This window comes from Rhinolophus ferrumequinum, chromosome 25 (genome assembly GCF_004115265.2).
Source record: "Rhinolophus ferrumequinum isolate MPI-CBG mRhiFer1 chromosome 25, mRhiFer1_v1.p, whole genome shotgun sequence".
NCBI lineage: Eukaryota > Metazoa > Chordata > Mammalia > Chiroptera > Rhinolophidae > Rhinolophus > Rhinolophus ferrumequinum.
In genome coordinates, this window is record NC_046308.1 from 7,473,816 (window position 1) to 7,495,894 (window position 22,079).

The 22,079-nt window shown below is 42.0% G+C and overlaps 2 protein-coding genes across 5 annotated transcripts in view; one reads left to right on the forward strand and one right to left on the reverse strand.

Annotated features, from left to right (window-relative positions):
* Nucleotides 1–3,640: 3,640 nt before the first annotated feature.
* Nucleotides 3,641–8,442, reverse strand: RPL6 (ribosomal protein L6). The gene is made up of 7 exons (XM_033098552.1): nucleotides 8,304–8,442; nucleotides 7,149–7,385; nucleotides 6,960–7,058; nucleotides 5,624–5,767; nucleotides 5,078–5,126; nucleotides 4,309–4,493; nucleotides 3,641–3,829 (listed from the first exon to the last, which is right to left on the reverse strand). The coding sequence occupies exons 2-7, from the start codon at nucleotides 7,383–7,385 to the stop codon at nucleotides 3,677–3,679; spliced, it is 867 nt and encodes a 288-aa protein (XP_032954443.1). The 5' UTR covers nucleotides 8,304–8,442; the 3' UTR covers nucleotides 3,641–3,676.
* A 7,256-nt stretch (nucleotides 8,443–15,698) lies between these two features.
* Nucleotides 15,699–22,079, forward strand: part of PTPN11 (protein tyrosine phosphatase non-receptor type 11) — a 68,076-nt gene continuing 61,695 nt past the window's right edge. For all 4 annotated transcript variants that reach the window (XM_033097651.1, XM_033097653.1, XM_033097652.1 and 1 more), the window contains exon 1: nucleotides 15,699–15,921. In XM_033097651.1, coding sequence (XP_032953542.1) covers nucleotides 15,908–15,921 — 14 coding nt within the window. In that variant the 5' untranslated portion in view covers nucleotides 15,699–15,907. The remainder of the gene's footprint in view (nucleotides 15,922–22,079) is intronic.

The window sequence follows — 22,079 nt, forward strand, 5'->3', positions numbered from 1 at the left end:
CTCAATAAGTGTTAGCTGTCAGTAAATGTGGCGCCATTTTTCACCTACCAGTTCAAATAAGATTTCAATTTGAACCCAGAGATGGTGAAGCTCTGGGGCAAACACATCATCTATTGCTAGTGGCACTTTCAATCAGCATGGTCTTTTTGGGAAAGCACCTTAGCTACCCATATGGAAAAGTTATAAAAGGACCGTGCCTATAGAGCCATCATCCTACTCCTAGAAGTTTACCTATGGAAACCTTTCATCCAACAAGGAGTTAATTTCCTACTCTCTGATAGGCTCTTATAACTAAGTCATAGCTACCGTCCTCAAGAAGTTTACAATCTAAAGGGGGAGAAGACAAGTAATCAGGACATTATGCTACAGTGCAAGAAATCCTGTCTGGGGTGGTGGGGGTGGGAGATGAGGGTGAGGGGGATCAAATATACGGTGATGGAAGGAGAACTGACTCTGGGTGGTGAACACACAATGGGATTTATAGATGATGTAATACAGAATTGTACACCTGAAATCTATGTAATTTTACTCACAAATGTCACCCCAATAAATAAAAAAAAGAAATCCTGTCTGTGATGGGGAAGTTCAGAGCAATAGCACCTGATTCATATTTGGGGTGAGGCTTGGGGGGGGGCCAGGAGATCTAGATCAGTTCTAACTGGGGGTGATTTCACCTACAAGGAGACATTTGGCAATGTCTGAAAATGATTTTTATCATGACTGGGGGGTTGGGTGCTCCTGGCATCTAATGAGCAGAGACCATGGATGCTTCTAAACATCCTACAGAACAGCTTCTCCAGCACAAAAATTTATCCAGCCCCAAATGTCAGTAGTGCTGATCCAAAGGGATGACTGATGTTAGTCTGGTAGGAGCAGGCCTACCAGTACATGCCAGGCCTTTTGCATGTGCAAATCCAACTGGTGAGAGAAAAGGGTGAATTAGAGGTCAGAATAATAATAGCTCGTATTTGTTACTAAGTGCCAGCGAGGCTCTCAGCATTTCACATACACTCACCACAACCAGAGGGTAGGCACTGCTGTTATCCCATTTTACAAAATGGGGACATAAAAGCACAATGGTGAAGGGTCTCACAGGTAGGTAGAGGCAGAATTGAGATCTGAACCCAGGGAAGCCAGTTTGAAAGCTGGTCCTCTGAACCCCAAACCAGAACCAGAAGCTGCCCTTCTAGCTGAAGAGTTGGAGGGCAGAGTGGCATTGGGGAGTAGACTGAAGAGCTCTAGCTCTGATAAACCACAAAACCTTATCTTTCTGTATCATGATAAATACAACTGCCAAGTGGAGCGGGTGCTTACACTGTCCTGAGCAATGTTTTCTTGCTCCTGGGTAGGGTACCCAGGAAGTCAAATTATCATCATTAGTTAACATAGTAGGGGGCAGTCCTATGTGGGAAGGGCAGTCCAATGGAGCACGCAGCACGTGCCAAAGCTCTGAAGCAGGAAAAATCTTCCCAATGCGAGGAATTAAAAGAAACAACATGGTGAGGAGCAGAGTGGAGGAGTAGGCTGGAGAAATGGGTCCATCAAAGAGCTTTGTGGACATAATTGTGGCACGGAAACTATGTGATACGGAGCAATTAAAGGGCCATAGTTGGAAGTGACATTTGATTTTGTTTCAAAAATACACCCAAGACTATCACTACATACCTATTGGATTGGCTAGTTTAGAAAGACAATATGGGGATGGAATGTACAGCACGATGACTATAGTTTATTATCACCCAAGAGAAATGAAAACAAACATCCACACAAAAATCTGTACGCAAATATTTAGTGGCTTTACTCATAATGTCCAATAACTGTAAACAACCCAAATGTCTTTCAGTGGGTGAATGAGAATAGTGATACATTGATGTAATGGAATACTGACAAAAACACCTACTGAACCATGAACATGAACCAATCTCAAAGATATGCTAAGATTTAGCAGGTTATATGTTCTGGAAAAGGCAAAACTACAGGAATAGAAATTCTACCAGTGTTTGCCTGGAGTGGGAACAGACTTGAAAAGAGCGTGCAAATACTGTAAGATTTCACTTTTGTGTGGAATCTAGGAAAGAAAAAAAACAACAGAAAAGACCCAGATAGAGCAAGCTGATGAAGGTCAAAGAGCAGGGGGAATAAGGCATGGGAGAAACAAATGTATTTTAAAACAGCATACAGGAATTTGGGTGATGGTGGTGCTTACCAAACTGTACAGATGTCACAGAACTGCACACTAAAATGAATTTCACCAAATGTAAATTATGTATCAATAAAACCAACTAAACAAAAATCAGAGCCATTTTTCGCTTCTCTAGTGCCCAAAACCCCAACTTTGACAACCCATTATTTAGGGCGCCTGTGGGGAAACAGGCACTCTTGCACACAGTATTAACTGGTTACCTCTACCGAGTGGTTTGGCACCATCTATCAAAACTGGGCATATAAATCCTTAATGCACCAAGAAGTAGATACTTGCTCATCTATATGCATACTTAATGTTTCTTCATTGTGTATAATTACAAGTGATGGAAACCCAAATATCCATAGGATATTATACAGTAGCCCTTATCCATGGTTTTGTTTCCCATGGTTTGTTACCTATAGTCAACCATGGTCTGAAAGCATTGAATGGAAAATTCCAGAAATAAACATTTCCTAAGTTTTAAATTATGCACCATTCTGAGTAATGTGATGAAATCTCTCGCAGTCCAGTCCTGCTCTTCCTGCCCGAGATGTGAATGACCCTTGTCTGGCGTATCCATGCTGTTACCCAGCAGGTTAGTCAAAAAAACCCAACTGTAGAGGATCTCCAGCCATTGACCTTGTCAGGACTCAAGTGATTCAGGACCTGAAGCAGATGACACTGCTGATAGCTGCCGGGTCAATAGCCTAACGCTTCATCCCAATGCCTACGTCACCTCAGCATATAGGGTTTTACCATCTCACCTCATCACAAAGGTTCAGTACAGAATGAGACCTTTATTACAGAATTATCCCATTATTGACCTGCTGTGTCTAATTTATAAACTTTACCATAGGTACATATGGGTAGGAAAACTTAAGTACATACAGGGTTTGGTACTATCCACAATTTCAGGCAGCCACTGGGCGTCTTGGACCAGATTCCCTGTGGAGAAGAGGGGACAACTACACTGTGCAGCAAAAATGGACACTTCTTATGGAATGATCAAAATAGTGTTGTCTATGTAACAGTATGTACAGTGGACTAAGTTTTGCGTTAAAATGGGAGGGTAAATAACTATCCTCATTTGCTGTGTATAAAGCTAACGATTATGGGGGAGAAGCTGAGAATTAGACAGATGGGGAGACAGATATTAAATCATTGAAAGGGAGGAAAGTCTGTGGCCTGAAGAGTCATTTCTTATCCACATAATATTTAGTACAGGTTTGTTCAGTGATGACTGGGAAAAACGCTCTTTTATATTGGTAGGTGTGAAGTGAAGAAGCTGAGAAGTCATACAGTAAGGAAGCTAACTAAGACTGATGATCCAAAGAGGCGCCACACAGCTGTGACAGCCGTGTAATCCCACTCCTCTTAGAAGCGACCATGCTGTTAAATTGCCCAAGTCAAACCACATATCCAGGTAGATGCTCAAAAAAAAAGACACAAAGGAAACAGTTCAGGCATTTAATTAGATTCTTCGTAATTAATTTAGAACACCAGTTTGTGAGGATAAACCCCATTTGTGAGAGCAAACACAGAGCGGAGGTAGCCCTGGAGCTGAGGAACAGCTTTGATTTTTGGCAGAATTTGCGAGTCCACGGCTTTCTGATCAATTTTGCGCTGCTCTGTAATTTCGTATTTCTAAAAAAAAAGAGAGAGAGAAAACCATTTAAAAGTAGGGCACAAGTACCAAACTCCTTGGTTAATTAATGAACCCTATCTCACAAGTAATCAATCCCAGGAATATTTAGTAGGCAATTTTGATAACCCTTTCCTTGGAGGGCTGTGAAATATAACCCGTTTTTAATGTAATAAAAGTAGCTGCTCTTATCCTTTTGTCTACCTGAACAACACACATCAACGATAAATCAGGGTGAACTCCCAACAGAACAGTAGCAGGAGTTCAGAGTTCCATCAAAACCTCAGGATTCTGAGCTGGGCTCCCACATGCCATTAAGAACCACTGTTTTTTAACAGATCCTGGAGCAGTATTATTCGCCAGATATTCCTCATTACTTACAACTTTAATTTTCTTTTTAAGGGTTCTTAAGCTTGTTTATTTTCGCTCCTGAATCGGGGAGGCAGTGCTACCAGAGGCGAAGAGAGAAACAGAAGCTCACCTCTTTCTCTGTGTTGAAGATCTCCCCTTCCTGGTGCCTGGGCTTACGCAGCTTCTTCTTCTTGAAGTAAGCATCAGTGAGATGTTTGGGGATTTTCACACCACTGATATCAATTTTGGTGGAGGTGGCGATGACAAATTTCTGGTGTGTTCTACGCAGAGGAACTCGATTGAGGGACAGAGGTCCTAAGGGAAAAAAAGGATATAAATGAGGGGAAGGAGAAACAAAGATTTAAGAACTGACTTTAGATTTGGAGAAATCTGGTGAGTTGAATTGCTAACTTTTCTCTGGATCCGAAGAAATTCCAAACTGCTCTTTCGACTGCCAGCATCAAGACCTTTTCAAGATCTGTCTGTCCAAGGTTTTTCCCCTTCAAATCTTAAGTCACCCATACAGGTTGGGCAAAATCACAGGTGCCTGATGACAAAGTTAGATTGAGCACTGCTTTCCAAGTGATCAGGTCACGTCTCACCTGTTCAAGGACTCTATCCTAGAGCCAACAGGCTGACCAATTACAATCCTATGCAGGACGTATTTCTTGGGGCCAGTAGCCAACCATTCTGCATTGTAGGTGACAGTTATGGTGATATACAAACACATAAAATTTAAATACCTGCTTCATTAGAACTCATGTGTACATAGGGCAATGAAATGGGGCCCCGAAACTCACGGCACTAAAACTTCCAAGTAGGTGGGAGCAAAAGTGTTTTGTTACCAGTATTTTAAAAAGACAAGTTTCAGAGAATACAGAATCCAAGGATTTCCTTACCAGTCACAAGTAGCAAGCCACTGCTCAGCTGCTTCAGGAAAACCACCCTCTGTAAATTAAACAAAAATGCTGGACATTTATGCAATTAGAAACTGACTTCTGAATTAGTCAAATCACAGGTTTCTAAATTTGGTAAAGGAAATTCCTACGCATATATATTCTGGCACAGTTCTGGAAGCCATTATACCAACCTACTAACAGGGTGACACTAGGATAGGAACAATACTTTTCTGTACTTGTTTTTTAACTCAGTAATTCCATCCCTGCAAATCTATCCTAAGGAAGTAACTCAAATACAGAAACACTTTTGGATAGAGGGATATCTGAATCATCTGAAACAAGTAATATTACCAACTCCAGAAAACAGTATAAATTATTGTGTAGTATGGGCCAAACATGTTATGCTAGTCGCTGGGCTGTTGACCTCCCCCCTGCAGACTGTAGTTGACACAGGTAAAGAAAGAAATCCTACCCGGAATGCACATACGTTATGACTAAGCACCTCAGATACCAGAGAAGCTCCCTAAGCCGAGGTGCTCTGCTCACCTTGCCTCTATGGCGCCCAGTGAGGATGATCAGAATGGTCCCGGGAGTGATGCTGGCCCGCAGTTTTCTCACGTGCTGACTGAAGGGTTTCTTGCCATGGCTCAACAGCTTTCGAGGCACATCTTCAGTAGGATAGTATCTAGGCTGGAGAGAGTCCATAGGCCCAACTTATTGTCAGTCAAAATTTTGCTACCTACAGCCTTTTTACATTACTTCAAACACTTTATTTGCACTATTGCATTTTCACTTCTCCTAAGTAGACTTTTAATTCGGAAAAAGTCAACACTTTCTTATCCTTCACATGCAAAACATAGCATGGAATCCATTTAACTGAAGGAGCCTGTGTGTTCAAGCAGAGACAGAAAACACCAAGCAAATTACCTTTGTAAACTGGTGATTAAACCAAACTTTAGGGATCACATGGCAAGCTAGCATTATACAATGTCCTGTAACAGTTGATTCTCAAGCTCTTCGGGGGTCTGACCTTTAATGTAAATTATACTTCTCCAGAAAAACATGTCTGACAAACATTTTGCACGTTATAAAGGAGGCATGACTTATTTTCCAGCTCAAATTGTGTTTGTATCCTTCGTATTAACATAATCCCTCCCATTTTATCCACAAAGAAAAACAAATTATATAAAACTGCTTCGATCAGGACTGCCAGTTCATTTATTATAAAAGTAAGACCCAACATAAAGACTATTAAGGATGTGAACAAGTAACTAACAAGAATCTATTTCTAACAATACCGTATCGTTTTAGTGGACAGTCTTGCTTTTACCCCAAACATTATTATCTGATAGCAAAACCCGCTCACACAACCCCTGTGACAAGGAATCCACGTACCATTTTCCCTCTGGTACAATAATCTTCAACTGTGAAGGGTATAATAAATCTGGGGATATTTCTATAATGGAAATTACAGAGCAAACCTTAAGAAAATGTTGGGTCTTATGTGTGGTAAAGAGGAACCAAGAAACACTGCTCTAGAGGACAAATTTTCAAACACTGCTATAGTAGACAAATGTTCTACAGGCCTGACAGTATCCTAGGCAACATGCATCATTTATTTAACTCTCACCATCACCCTGTTCGGCAAACCTTTATTCCTGCCTTAGGGAGAAACAAAAGCACAGAAAAGCAACTACACATATGAAAACAGTAAATGACAAAGCCAAGTTGCAAACCCTGAAGCCATTATCTTCCATTAGCGGGAATTCTCTGGTCAACATGAACTTCTAAAACCTGGGCGCACACATACAAAATCCTCACAGTATTACTCAAGCTTCAACTAAAACTCCGACTTACAGTCAGTCTCTCCTCCAAAACTTACCATTTTGCGAAGTTTAACCACTCGGGTGCCACCATTCTTGTCGCCACCAACTGGTTTTGTGACAGTAGCAAGAACCTTCTCCTTCTTTTTCTTTTCAATCTATCAGGACACAAATGTCACAAAAAGTCAGAGGCAGACAAAAAATGGAAGGTGAAGACATAACGGCGAGCGGTTCCTTGCCCCCCTTACCCTGGATTTAGCTGCTGAGTACTTCCTCTTGTACATGGCCTTTCGGGAATACATGGCTGAGCGGGAATACCTGCCGATTCCTCTGACCAGGACAGGGTTTCGGCTGCAGTGCGGCTTCCCCTTCTTAGGCGTTTTGGCCTTGAGGTTAGCCTTCTTAACCTTGCCGCCAGCATCAGCCTTCTTGGCTTCAGGTTTCTTCTCCTTCGTGTCCGGCTTCCCGGCTTTTTCACCCGCCATCTATCAATACACGTATTTTAAGAAAGGCATTCAACAATTATCACGTAACAAAACACTAACTGTACAAAAATGGCTCTCCCAGACAAGCCCTCACCCTCTTTTCATCCCTCCCCTTATAATCTATAGGCCCTCCTCTAAACCCCAAACACGTGCAAACACCCTCATGGTTAATTTGGGGGTTGTCTCCCCAATACACTATGAAGTTTTTGAGGCTTGGAAGATATCTTAACACTTTTTAGGTGTTTGCTAAACATTTAGTGGTCTAAAGTCCTAATTCCATTTTTCCTGTTTTGATAATTGGAAGTCTTAAGACACAGAGCCTTACAAATCTCCACAGTTAGGAAGCAGAGAGGCTGGAATTTGAAACCGGTTGCTTCTAGGCCTTTGCTCTCTTCACATTGCCTACTTACTGTCTCATTCAAGAAATTCGGCTTAGGAGGCGAGAACATACAACTAGCCCAAACTCAGGCCAGACAGAAAAAAAGCCCAAAGCCCAAGAGGCGACTTCCGGTCGTGGACGTAGGGGAGTCCGGAAAACAGCAATTGGCCTCAGCCTCAAATCCCAACGTGGCTGAGACAAGCTCAGCGGCGTCTTCTGGAAGCGGGGCTAGATATTCCAGAGCGGGCATCGTCCCTGCGGTTCCACTGGCCTGTTACGGATCCCCGGAGGGGCCCCGTTTCTCCAGCCCAGGAGGGTAGCGACCAGCCGGAACCCCGAAGCCTCTTGGGCATTCCATGTCACCCACTTCGTGCCCCACAGCAAACCCAAGCGACAGAAATGAAGCGTCTGGGAAGCCTCTCAGTTGGCCGCGAGCATGTCCGACCCTTACAGGTGTCGACTTGATACCCTCCAGGTTCGGATGGAGAAGGATTGGGGTTCTGAAACCAAGTCTTGCAGAGAAGCGCCACCATTCTTACCTTGCAAGTTGGGAAAGAGAACTAAGGCCCCGGCTTCCGGTCTATAAGCAATCATGGGAGGAGTCGAGTCTCACATCCTTCCGGATCTGAGGCATCATGGGAGATGTAGGTTTTTCTCTTTTGAAAGTACTGTATTTTGGAGAGCTATTTTTCCTTATAAAAAGCGAAAGGGAAGAACATTTTGTCTGATAACGTTTCATTTTATAAACCAGTAAAATTTTCAAAGTTCTTTTGGGAACCAACATAAAGTTGCAACCTTTTATTTTGCTTACTAAGGACATTAGAAAACACTACTATTTTCAATCTAAGAAAATAGATGGATGAAGGATCTAATCCCCAATAAATTGAAATCTTTCCTATGAAAGGCTAGTTGGGAAACTTACACGGACATTTTCTCCACAGTTGCCTTAATGCCTATATTCCCTAATCAGACCATAGACCATGCTCAATGGTGGAGTGTCAGAAAAGCTAGAGTTTAAAATGAATAAAATATACTCCTCAAAGAACACACATTCAAGGGAAAAACAAACAGAAAAATGAAAAATTGTAAGTTATTTCTTCTGGGAGATTTGGGATCGTTTTGAGGTGCGTTTTGTGTAGGATTTGGAAGGATAATTACAAATCTGACAGATGAAAGTGTCAGATGCAAGAGGCACGGAGGCATGTAAGAGCATGCTTGCCCAGCACATCTCCAAGCATTTCTGGCCACTTTGTAGTCTGTTTCTTTATTTCTAAAATGAGGGTAACAATAATCCCTACCTCACAGGGTTTTAGGGAAGATTAAGTGAGTTAATATAAAGATAATCATCAAGAACAATATCTGATGCGTGGTAAGTGCCAGATAAATGTTAGTTCTTGTTATCACCACCACCACCACCACCATCAACATCATAGTTGTTAATGAGATCTTGCTATGTGCCAAGTATTCTGCTAAAGTTTATGCACCAGGGATAATAAGAGAAATATTGTATGTTATGCACCTAGAACTGTGCTGTGTGCCTTGCTTTATCTCATTCAATCCTTTCAACAACTTGTGAAGGCTACTATTGTGAGGAATCTGGGCCTGAAAGAGGTTAAGTTGTTCACAACATGGATCTGATTTCAAAGCGTGTACTCTTAACCATCAGTCTGTAAAGACTGAAGAGATGACTAATGAAGATGAATAAGAGAGATCTTTGCTCATGTTAGAATTAAAAATAAGAACAATAATTTTAAAAAATAAACACGGGGAGGGAGGTTGTCATTGTGTGAGGGATATAAATGATAAATGTCTATTACATTGTTTTGTGCACCGGAAACTACTAAAAAAAAAGTTAAATAAATAAAATAAAATAAAAAATAAAAAATAAAATAAAAAAATAAACAACATAGTATATCTTATACATTTTTACTGCATCAAAGTCTTTAAGGAAATAGGTACACTTTGTGATAGGTTTTGGCTTGAATTTTCCATTCTCTTCCACTTTCTTGTTGTGCTGGCTAGAGCTTGTCACCTCAATTTTCTTCAGGTTCAAACCACCTGCTTTGTGGCTATGTCCCTGGAAATCATGTAGCCCTTTTCTGGTTCTGGTTGACTGAGGATGCAAATACAGGGGTCAGATACCTCTGAAGGCCTCAGGAATTTCAGTGAAACCCTTCAGACTACAGTGAATGCAGAGTTGCCATGCCTGCTAAAACATGAGGCTTCTAAACTTGTCTGCCTTCCATACATATTAAAGATGAATGTGATTTGAAAAGACTGTATTTTATTCCAGTTCAAGATTATTCACTATCCGGGGCAGACCGATGGCTCAGCTGGTTAGAGCGCAAGCTCTCAACAACAAGGTTGCCGGTTCAATTCCCACATGGGATGGTGGGCTGCGTCCCCTACAACTAAAGCTTGAAAACTTGGAGCTGAGCTGTGCCCTCCACAACTAGACTGAAGGACAACGACTTGGAGCTGATGGGCCCTGGAGACACACCCTGTTTCCCAATATTCCCCAATAAAATAAAATAAAAACTTATTCACTGTCCAGACATGTAATATTCTCAAGGACGAGTTTGGGCACTGCTCTTTTTTGAGAATGGGAATGTCAGCAGCTTTATTTGTTTAGCTTTCTGAGCAAAGCACCTCTTGATATAGCTACTTCAGAAAATGTGTAAGAATGAATGAAGTGCAGAATTGCCTACTTGAACCCCTCAAAAATGCTGACAATCTCAGAGACTTTCACCTAGTAAATGCCACAAAGTATCTGTGAAATGACCTGTCATTGAAATAAAAACATCAATGTACTCCCTCTTGTGTTATGTTGTGGTATTGTCAAACTTACCATTCATTAATTGGGCAAAATATAATCAATATACTGTAGGTATTAGTTATAAAGTAAACAGTAGGTGCTTGGTTCTGCCATATATAAAATACTCTTAACTTTGTGCAGTTCTTTATTAATTATAAAGCAGACATTTTTGCAGACACTAAATCATTGTATTATAAATCTCAAAGCAACGTCCAGGTGAGGTATTAGTTTAAGGTGAAAACTGAGGCTCAATTACAATAAACGACTTATCTAGGGTCACACATGTGCTTACATTGACTCATGTCTCTTTGTGTCACAGAAAAACAGAAACCCAGTAGGCAGTTGTGCTGCAGAAAGGGTACTGTCCTTGTAACCGGGGATTCATTTGCTATATGATCTTATAAGTCTCTGCACATGAGTTTTCTTACTCATAAAACGGGGATGATATTGGCAATATTGATAATACTTTCTTAAATGTTAATGTTAAGGTCAACATGGTGATTCACTCACTCAATAATTTTCTCACGAAAAAGTTCATGGCAGCACTATAGTAGTACAAAACAAAACAAAGCCCTTGAAATAATTTGAATGTCCATCAACACAGGAATTGACTAAACAATGGACATCCATACTATGGAATATTATGCAGGTATGAAAATGAATGACTTTCATCCAAGGGTGCTGTATAGCACGGTAGCCAGTAGCCAAATGTAGCTACTGAGCACTGGAAAAGTAGCCAGTTCACATTGAGATGTGTCGTGAGTGTAAAACACACACTGGACTTTAAAAGCACAAGAAAAAAAAGAATATAAAATATCTCATTAATAATTGTTTATATTTACTGGTTATATGTTGAATGATAATATTTTGATATATTGGGTTAAATAAACATATTATTCAAATTAATTTCACCAGTTTCTTTTTACTTTTGAAATGTGAATATTAGAAACTTTAAAATTACACGTATATTTGCTCACATTATATTTGCATTGGACAATCAGTGCTGATTTAGCTGGATGTCCATTATATATTAAGAGAAAACATTATATCACAAAGATATATATTTGTATCTATTTCTCTATATATATTTTATCTATTTCTATATATATCTGTATGTACATACATACATATACACACATACACAAATGTATGTATATATAAATATATACATATTACAAACCTATAAATATATACACATATTATGAATTCATTAAAAAAATAGAAAAAAATCCCTACATATGTCATGTATGTGAGTGACTGTGTGTGGGATCTGTGTGTGTGTGTGTGTGTGTGTGTGTGTGTAGGTATGGAAAAAAGTGTGGTAGGATACACACCAAATCATTAACCGTGCGGGGGTTGCCATAGGGAGGCTGTAGCCACTAAGGAGCCGGGGAAATTACTGCTCTTATTTGGATTGTTGCAACACACTTGTATTGCTTTTGTAGCTAAGAAAGAAATAAAAATAAAACATCTGTAAATGAATTTCTTAAGCTTGTTATATGCCAGGTACTACTGTGTAGGCTTTGGGCATATGAAGATAATGACTGTTTTAAGAGGAGCTCATAAACTAGGGAAAGAGGAAAAAGACTCAATCAACAACGACCTTGAACTATGTTGGGGGCTGTGAGAGGATAAACAGGCAGCCCCAAGGCGTAGTGGGGAGGGGGTCTCTATTTTATTTTTAGGATGTGGTCAAGGGGTGTGGACAGCGAATGTTTTGTGGAGGAGCTGATTGAGTTGGAACTGAATCTTGCTTGACACTTAGTTTTCCAGATGAAGAAGAGTTTGAAGGGTATTCCAGACAGAAGAAACTAACTTCTGGAAGACAGAGATGCAAGAAAGAGCAAGAGGCCTTTGAAAACGGTCAGATTATGCGAAAGAGTGGGGGTAAATGAAACTGTGTGGGTATATTCCATATCTAGAAAGGTTTTTAGTCTAATGGGAGGATTTTAATTTAGTGCTAAAGACTTTGAACCTCCCTCATAGAAGCAAAGAATGACATGATTAGATTTGTATGCTAGAAAGATCCTTCTTGCTGCAGAGTGTACAAAATATAGGAAAGACTGGGGAAGCAATGGTTTCTGTGCTCAAAGAGCTTAGTTTACTTTGGAAGAGATATATGATAAACAGCATTTATCAAGTGCATACTTTGCCAGGCACTGTTCTGGGTACGGCAGATCCTAAAATAACGTCATTTCGTTCACTGTCCTTTCCTAACGTTCCTGAGAATAAAAAGTCCATTCCCAGTCACGGCCACTGTCTGTGTGTCGTTTTCACGTTCTCCCCATGTCTGCGTGGGTTTTCTAGAGGTAGTCTGGTTTCCTCCCACATCCCACAGATGTGCATATTAAGTGATCTGGCCTGTCTCCATTGGCCCATTCTGAGGGGTTGTAGGGGTGTGTGTGTGTGTGTGTGTGTGTGTGTGTGTGTGTGTGTGTGTGATGTGCCCTGCACCCTGTGATGGAAGGGCCTCCTGTCTAAGGTTGGTTCCCACTTTGCACACTGAGCTGCCAGGATAGGCTTCAGCTGTGCTCAGCCCTGACCTGGAATAAGTGGGTTACAAAATAATGACCACACTTGTTTTTATTAATCTTTTTTTAAATGTATGTATAGCTCACATTTATTTCAATGTTTAATATTAGAAGTATTTTGGGTCTTTATTTAGAAGTGTGGAGATGTTTTTGTGACCAGAAATATTCTCTCGGAACTTAACTCTTGTTTCTATCAATTAGCCTATGATAAAATTGGTTTTGTTATAGGTCATTTGTCTTCAAGTCGCAGTTTCCAAGAATGAATTGACGACATTAAGTGAGGACTTACTGTACTCCACAAACATTAACTTTTTTTTTTTTTTAAACATTAACTCTTTTATTCTTTGGAACCTATCCTATGGGGTGTGTGGTATTTAGAGTCTCTCCATTTTACAGAGAAGGAAACTGAGACAGAGTCAAGTAACCTAACATAGGACACCCAGGCAGACAGGCTGAGCTTTGAAGATCACGAATTTAATCCCCCGTATTATACTGTGTCTTCGAGTTATAATGGAGTACGTTTGGTTCTAAGATAGGAAAGGTGTCTTGGGGACCACATAACCTGGTCTGGGAGAATCACAGCGGGCTTCCTAACCCAGCGGAGATGACTTCGAGTCTGAGATTTGAGGCATAAACTAGAGTTCCTGGGGAAGCGGGGTCAGAAAGAACCCTCCAGGGAGAGGGAGCATCTCAGCTGGGAGGGGAAATGAAAGTCATTCAGCACGACCGGGACATGGGGAATGAGGTGAGTGGTGGGGACAGGTAGGGCTGGTGAAGTGAGCAGGGATTGGATCAGGAGGGTGTTAAATTTTTTTTTGTTGTTCCCTTTTTGCTACATCCTAAAAGCAGTGAGAAGCCTTTGAAGTACTCCAAGTTAGGGAGTGACTAGATTTGCATTTTAGATTACTGTCGCTATTATGTGGAGAATGGATGGGACAGGGAAAGCCTGCAGGCCTGAGATCAATTAGGATGTTGTCTGAGTTGTCCAGGTGGCTAAGATTTAGGAAGAATATGGAAAGAAACAGGTTGAGCAACTTCTTGCTGAATGCTATTACCTAAATTAAATTTGCATATATTAAAGACAATTTTTTTTGTAAGGAGCTCATTAATGCTGAAGCAGTTAGCACACTGTGTGAAAGTTCTTTGTATAGGAGTGAAATGGGAATCATTGGGAGGATTTTGGAGCTATCTAATGTGGGTTGAATTCACTCACTAGATCTGTGGCCTTTAATGAGTCACGTGCATTCATTAGGTTAAAAACTCGACCTTCTTGTGGTCCGAATTACCATCACCTACAGCCTTGAATACCACAGTATTTTAGTATTCCGGTCTTTCCGTTACTGGCCTTGCCCTCTTGATCCAATTCTTCACAGGGTGCCCAAAGTAATACTTCAAAAACACATTATATTCCTCCTCTGCCGAAACATCTTTCAAGGGCTCTCCATTTCGCCGTTCATTTAAATAACCTATAGGATCCTCTACCATTTCTCTTTCTCATCTCCTGCTACTCTCCTTTCACCACCAACTCTCCCTCCGGCTGGAGACTTCTCTATTGTTTTTCTTTCTTTTTTTTTTTTTTTAAATTTATTTTTAATTTATTGAGGTGACAATTGTTAGTATAATTACATAGATTTCAGGTGTGCAATTCTGTATCACATCATCCATAAGTCACACTGTGTGTTCACCACCCAGAGTCAGCTCCCCTTCCATCACCATACATTTGATCCCCCTCACCCTCATCCCCCCCCTCTATTGTTTTTCAATAGGAGGCAGCCTCCTACCTTAGATGCTTGAAATGCTACTCCCCTCACTTATTTCCTCTGACGGCTTCAGCATCTGATCTTTACTGGAATCCTCAGTGAAGCCTTCCCTAAAACTCTGTTTCAAATGATACTAGAAAGGGCTATTTGGAAAAGACAAGAAGGAAGGATGGGAATATTACCATGAGTATTTTACTTATCTTGATTACCGTAGCTCCTCCCAGAACACAGGAATTTTTGTCTTTTCACTTCCCTGTTGTATCCCCCTAGTCTAAAACAGTGCCTAGCAGATAGAAAACCCTCAACATATGTTTACTGACATTGATAATACAGCTAACAATTACAAAACACTAAACAGGCCAGGCCTCGCTCTAAGCATTTTACATGTTCAATCCTCACAATAATCCCACGAAGAAAATACAATGACTATCTTTACCTTACAGATACGAAGGGATGGAGGAAACTGAGGCTCAGAGAAATTAAGCAACTTTCCCAAGGTTATACAGCTCGTTAAGGGGAGCGGCGATCTGAGGAATGAAATGAATGAAATGCGATTTGGCAGTCAGCGCAGGAATGAAAATTGACACCGTGGGAACGGAAACTATCGGTTTGGGGCCGCGCGGACAACACTGAGCGCGCAGCTCACGCCCCGCAGCCGAGGTCTAAAGGAGGACGTGAAGGTACTTTGGGAACTGCGAGGCGGCGGCTCCAACGAGCCACCACCGACCTGCCATTACCAGCCGCGGCTGGGTGTCCCGCCGCCTGGAAGCAGGAAGTGGCAGGGGGCGTCGCGCGGGGTGACGTCACTATGGCGCCGGCGGCGAAGGGCGGGGGCGAAGGAGGAGCGAACCGGGCTTGGGGGGCGGCTGCACAGTCTCCGGGATCCCCAGGCCTGGAGGGGGGTCTGCGCGCGGCCGGCTGGCTCTGCCCCGCGTCCGGTCCCGAGCGGGCCTCCCTCGGGCCATCCCGATGTGACCAGGCCCAGCGGAGCCTGAGCGAGGAGCGGGTCCGTCGCGGAGCCGGAGGGCGGGAGGAACATGACATCGCGGAGGTGAGGAGCCCGGAGGGGCCCGGCGCGGGCCTCGGCCCGGCCCCCGTCGTGTTCGGTCAGCCTCGCCCGGGAGGGGGCGCGTCGGGCGGACTTCGGTCGTCCGCCTGGGGTCGGGGGACAGGCTCCCCCCCAAACTCCTCGCCTTCCCGGGGCCGGGGTCCGGTCCCACCTCGCTCCCACCCCTCGGGTCTCCATTCATTTCCTGCCTCCCGGAGTTCCGGCTCCCGCAGCCTAGGGGATGCCCGTCGGGACGGGGGCAGGTAGAGCGCCGCGGGAACCGCGGACGCCAGCGGCCCGGCTCGGCGCCGCATTCCTGACCCATTGCCTCATGAGAATTGCCTCATGGTGATTCCGAAATAACCCGGCTCACTTGGGGAGGCTCCTTGGGCCCGCGACGCGGGAGGGAAGAGGAGGGATTTGCTCCGGGCCGGGTCCCCGACGGTGGAGCTGCTCGAGGTCACTCTGCCTGTCGCGCGCATTTGGGGGCTTCACTCGGGACCCCTGACCCCTTTGTAGGCGTCTTTGCATCTCCTTTTCCCCCCACCCCACCCTTCACGTGCCAGAAATGGAAAAACTGACTGTATCTGCAGCTATTAGAAGTATTTCCTTCCTCTGCAATATTCGCTTTGAGAGATGGGAGGGAAGGGAGTTGTATCTCTTCTAGTTATTTAATCCTTCACCGCAACCCTAAAAGTCAGGTAACATTAATGACCTTCTTTTTACGGATGTGGAAACTGAGGCTCCGAAGTAACAAGCTAGTAAATGACAGGATTTGTACCCGAGAGTCAGAAGGAAGATTAGTGAATTAATGAGGTCCTTTGAAAGTTCAGGGTAATAATACTAATAGCTAACATTTATTAAGCTGTTACTGTAAGCCAAACATTTAATCTTCACTATAACCCTACGAGGTAGGTACTATTATCCCCTTTCTAAAGATGGATAAACTGAGTTTCAGAAGTTAGACAACTTGCTTAAGGTCACTCAACCAACAAATGGTAGAGCCAGAATCTCCACTATTAATCACTATGTTGCTATTATTTTATAACTGTTGCTAATCATTTTTAGGTCTTAATTTTGTTATTAAGCAGTAGGGTGATCTATTGTTTTCAGATGGTGATCTGCTTTTTTGTATAGTCACTCATTATATACCATTCACATATAAGACTCATTGTTTAGTCTTTTCTTTGGTTGCCCTGTTGTGGTCACTGTCTTAGACATTTGAAAAACTGTTTAGCCTTTTGGTGTTATTTGAGTGAGAGACTTCAAAAGACTAGAATGTCGTCTCAAAATACACCTGCACAATACTTATTCATAGATCTGGAAGGAAAAGAGTGAGAAAAAAAGAAAACTGGAAACTTTGGAAGTGAGTGACTTGGACAGGTCTGTTGGCAAGTGCTTACAGATCTGGGTAATACATAATTGCATTTCAACAGGGCAGTGTATAGCCTCAAATGTAATTCTTTAGGGAGCTTTTAAATAAAACAGTTGTCTATTCTTTAATCTGTCAAATAGTCATTGAGCCTTTTGTTCCTTGTGTCTGCTCTTCCAGACAAGTAAGGATCTGCTGCTTTTGGAGACAAAAGATGGGGCTGGGGCTGGGTAAGGGGTAGGGTAGTAATAGACCCTACATTGTCCAGCTTGTTAGTCTAGAAGCAGGGAAGTGTGGGGATAAGCAACCGGCAAGTGGTAAACATGACAGTTTGAAATGGAGTAATTCCTCCTCTCCTCCAGCCCTCCCTGTCTCACCTATTATAACAAAGAAATGTGTGCCACCAAAAAAGTCAAGTTATGAACATAACACACATAATTGGGAATTATTATTATTTTTCAGGTTGTAGGTCTGTTTTATTATTTTTAACCAGCTTTATTGAGGTATAAATGACATGCAATACATTACATATATTTAAGTGTACAATTTGATAAGTTTTGATGTATGTATATACCCGTGAAACCATCACCACAATCAAGATAAGAAACATGTCCAGCACTGCTTGAGATGGTTCCTCATGTCCTTTATAATCCCTTATTTTTCAGGCAACCACTGCTCTGCTCTGCTCTGTGTCCCTATACATTAGTTTGCATTTCCTAGAATTTTATATCAATGGAATTTTAAGGCTGGCATCTTATGCTCAGCATAATTATGTTGAGATTTATCCATGGTGTAGTATATGTCAAATAGTTCATTCCTCTTTATTGCTTAGTAATACTCCATTGCATGGATGTACTGCCAATTGTTTATCCATCCACCTGTTGATGGACATTTGCATTGTTTCCAGAGTTTCGCTATCACAAGTAAAGCTGCTCTGAATGTTCAGGTACAAGTGTTTGTATAGATATACGCTTTCTTTTCTTTTCTGTAAACCTATCAGTGGTATGGCTGGATCATATAGTAGATGTATTTTTAACTTTTTCCCAAATTGCAACACTGTTTTACATAGTGGTTACACCATGTGCATTCCCACCGCTCATGGTGTGGTCAATTTTTAAATTTTAGCCATTGTAGTGGGTGTGTCATGGTATCTCATTTTCATTGTAGTTTTAATATGTATTTTTCCTGGGGACTAATCATGTAGACCATCTTTTCATGTGCTTATTTACCGTCTGTATATCTTCTTTGGTGACATATCTAGTATTTGATACAATATTTTCCCTCTTTTTTATTTAGTTGTTTGTTTTATTATTGAAATTTGAGAGTTCTTAATTCTGGATACTAGTCCTTTATCGGAATTGCAAATATTTTCTTTTAGTCTGTGGCTTGTCTTTTCTTTCTTTTTTCTTTTTTTTAACTAAAAGTTCAAAGTTTTAATCTGAATTTTTCTGTCTTTTCATTTTTTTAAGTGTCTTTTGAAGAACAGAGATTTTTAATTTGGACGAAGTCCAGTTTACCAGTTTTTTTTAATGGATAATGCTTTTACTGTCATTCCTAAGAAATCTTTGCTTAACCCAAGGTCTCAAATGTTTTCTCCAAGTTTTATAGTTTTAGGTTTCTGATCCACTTTGAGTTAATTTTTGTGTATGGTATGAGGTGTAGATACATATTCTCTTTTTGACATATGGATGCCCAATTGTTTCAGCAAGATTTGTTGAAAAGACCATTCTTCTTTATTGAATTTGCACCTTTGTTGAAAATCAGTTGTCCGTTTATATGTGGGTCCATTTCTGGACTCTATTCTGTTCCACTGATCCGTCTGAGAAAAGGATACTTTTCTCAGTACCACATGGTCTTGATTCTTGTAGCTTTATAACAAGTCTTGAAATCAGATAGTGTTAGTCTTCCACCTTTGTTCTTCTTTTTCAAATTATTTTTAACCTCAGTATTCATTCATTCAACCAGTAGTTATCGAACCAGGCAGGCTAAAAAGCAGTAAGATGGGCAAAGATTGCTGTTCTTATGGCTGAGAGAGTAGACAAACACATGAATAAATAAGACAATTTTAGGTAATAAGTTATAACTGCTGGGAGGGAAAAAAACCGAATGGGGAGAATGTGGTTAGTTTTTTTTTTGTTTTTGTTTTTTAAGATTTTATTGGGGAAGGGGAACAGGACTTTATTGGGGATCAGTGTGTACTTCCAGGCCTTTTTTTTTTTTCCAAGTCAAGTTGTTGTCCTTTCAGTCTTAGTTGTGGAGGGCGCAGCTCAGCTCCAGGTCCAGTTGCCGTTTTCTAGTTGCAGGGGGCACAGCCCACCATCCCTTGCGGGAATTGAGGAATCGAACTGGCAGCCTTGTGGTTAAGAGCCCACTGGCCCATGTGGGAATCGAACCGGCAGCCTCCGGAGTTAGGAGCATGGAGCTCCAAGAACGTGGTTAGTTTTGATAAGGGATTTGGGAAAAGTCTCTCTGAAGAGGTGATCATATGAGCCAACTCCTGAATGACAAGTACTATTCTGAGTTTTGTTTTGCTTCATTATCAAAATAATTATTTTTGGTTCATGTGTTAGGGTTTAGATTTTGTATGCATTCGGTAATTAAAATGTCAGTGTATTCAGTGTACTCATACTTCTCTACATCATAGGTAGGGAAAGGAAGGCATTTAATTAAATGACACTTCTCCAGGTAATTTAGCGGTGGGAGTACTGAATTTAGATTTTGAGATTGCTTGTCTGCCTTCCTCTGCCTTATTCAGCTGGCGAAACTGGCTGTATTTTCCGTCTTCCTTCAGCCAATGGCACATCCTTCACATTTGCTTTTGTTCCTCTGAAAGATACTGTACGATGACTTGAGCTGAGGACAGGCAATGTAGCTTATTCTGAGACTCTTGGCTTTTGGTTTATCTATTACAGGTCAAGTACATTTTGTCCCAGGCTCTCCCTGGTGGTCATGTTTGTTTATCTCCTGTGGGAGTAAATAAACTTGCCTTGCTGAAAAATGACAGTTCTATGTCTTTCCAGTTGAAACTGGATGTCTTTATTAATGTCATGTCCCAATGTGAGCTTGGGTTTTTGGCCAGAGCTGCTCAAGTGCAGGGGCCACGGCTAAGGTTACTTATCCTTCTCGCATATGGTCAATGTGGAGACTGTTAGTGAGTCGCATCAAGATCCTGGAAAAACAGAGCCAACTCATGTTTGTATTTGTTACTCTACAGAACAATAGAGGACACTGTGCTTATTCCTCTTTCCCTTGGGGAGCACAGACAGCGCTTGCCATTCAATGCTGACCTTTTTAAGGAAAGGAAAGGCAAATAAGGAAAGGAAAGGCTGATAGGAAAAAAAATGGATTTGTTTGCAGGATCGTGTTGGAGGAGAACTCTAGGGATACTCTGGGCCGCCAGAAAGACGGACAAGTGGGTCCCAGAGCAAATTAAGCCTGAAACATCCCTGGAGGCAAACATGACAAAACTGAAGCCATCCTACTTCCGGTACCTCGTGAGAAAGCAGGGCTTTTGGGAAAAGACAATAATGCTGGGAAAAATAGAAGGCAGCAGGAAAGGAGGAGGACCAAGTGTGAGATGGATGGACTCCCTAAAAGAAGCCGTAGGCACGTGCCTACAGGAGCCGAGCAGGGCTGCTGAGGACAGGGCATTGTGGACATCAGTCATTTCACAGGGTCGCCAGGAGTTGGCGTCCACTCAACAACACGTAATACATAAAGGCGAATACTGATGTTTGACAGGTTCTGTGGGAGTTATAGACTGCCACCAAGGGTTTGAGACCCCTGAAATGGATTCAAACACCCCAAAATGCTGCCCAGTTCATTACTGAGTGTTGGAAGCTTGTGTGCATTCAGTAGACTGGTATGTTCAATGGTCCTTGGCAACACTGAAATATGAAAGAAGCAGTTTGTGTTTGCAAAGAGCGTTGAATTTAGAGAGGCAGACAGACTTGTACGCCAGCCTCAAATGAGTTTGGTGAAGGTAGTACCAAACTGAAATGGAAATCTGTCACTATAAAATGTACTGTTTAAAGTATATATATATATGCTCGTACCTGATACACACATATGTACACATTTATATCCATCTATACACACATGCGATGCGTTTATTTACAAGATAATGGACTATAGATCCACGTCTTCATCATCCCATTGCCACTCTCGTAATGAAACAGGGATCCATTCAAGAACTGTTTGTCGTGGGATTGCCAGGTACCAGGCAACCTGCTAAGGCATTGGGGTGTTCCCGGTTTGAGGAAGCAGCAGGTGTGAAAGGGCTGCTTTGGGGGAAGTTTCTGGACTGCTCGAAGAACGGAAGGGAGCATGAGGAGGCGCTCTGGGCCTGGGGGCATTGGGGGGACGAGAATCCCCAGGGACTTGGAAGGCCCTCAGGGCCATGGAGAGGAGTTGGGGTTGTATTTTAAGAGCAACGCCAAACCATAGAAGGATGTGATCAGGGCAGTGGCATGAGCTGATCTGTTTAAAAATATCCCTCTGGCTCCTGTGAAGGAAGGACAGTCGGAGTCAGGAGTGGAGTCAGGGAGAGCAAACAAGCGAGAGAACGCTTTGAACTAGGGTAGAAGCCATTCATGGAAAGACTTTTGGAGGCAGTTTCCCTCTATTGCTGTGTCATCGGGGCTCAGATGCTGACCAATGAAACTCCACGAGAAGGTAGTGATTTATAAAGACATAGGGATCCACTACCATGAAAAAGCTGCCAGAACGTCTCTCTAGCCTCTGTTACTTAGAATGCTTGTCCCTATCGACTGCCTCCTCTCCATGTCTT

Bases quoted from the DNA above. Each gene is read 5' to 3' on its own strand.
- RPL6 (XM_033098552.1), bottom strand. From the start codon at position 7,385: ATGGCGGGTGAAAAAGCCGGGAAGCCGGACACGAAGGAGAAGAAACCT. The intron at 7,059-7,148 runs GTAAGGGGGGCA...GTGTCCTGATAG, and splicing joins ACTCAGCAGCTAAATCCAGG to ATTGAAAAGAAAAAGAAGGA. The intron at 4,494-5,077 runs GTAAGGAAATCC...TTTTTCCCTTAG, and splicing joins TGGCTTGCTACTTGTGACTG to GACCTCTGTCCCTCAATCGA.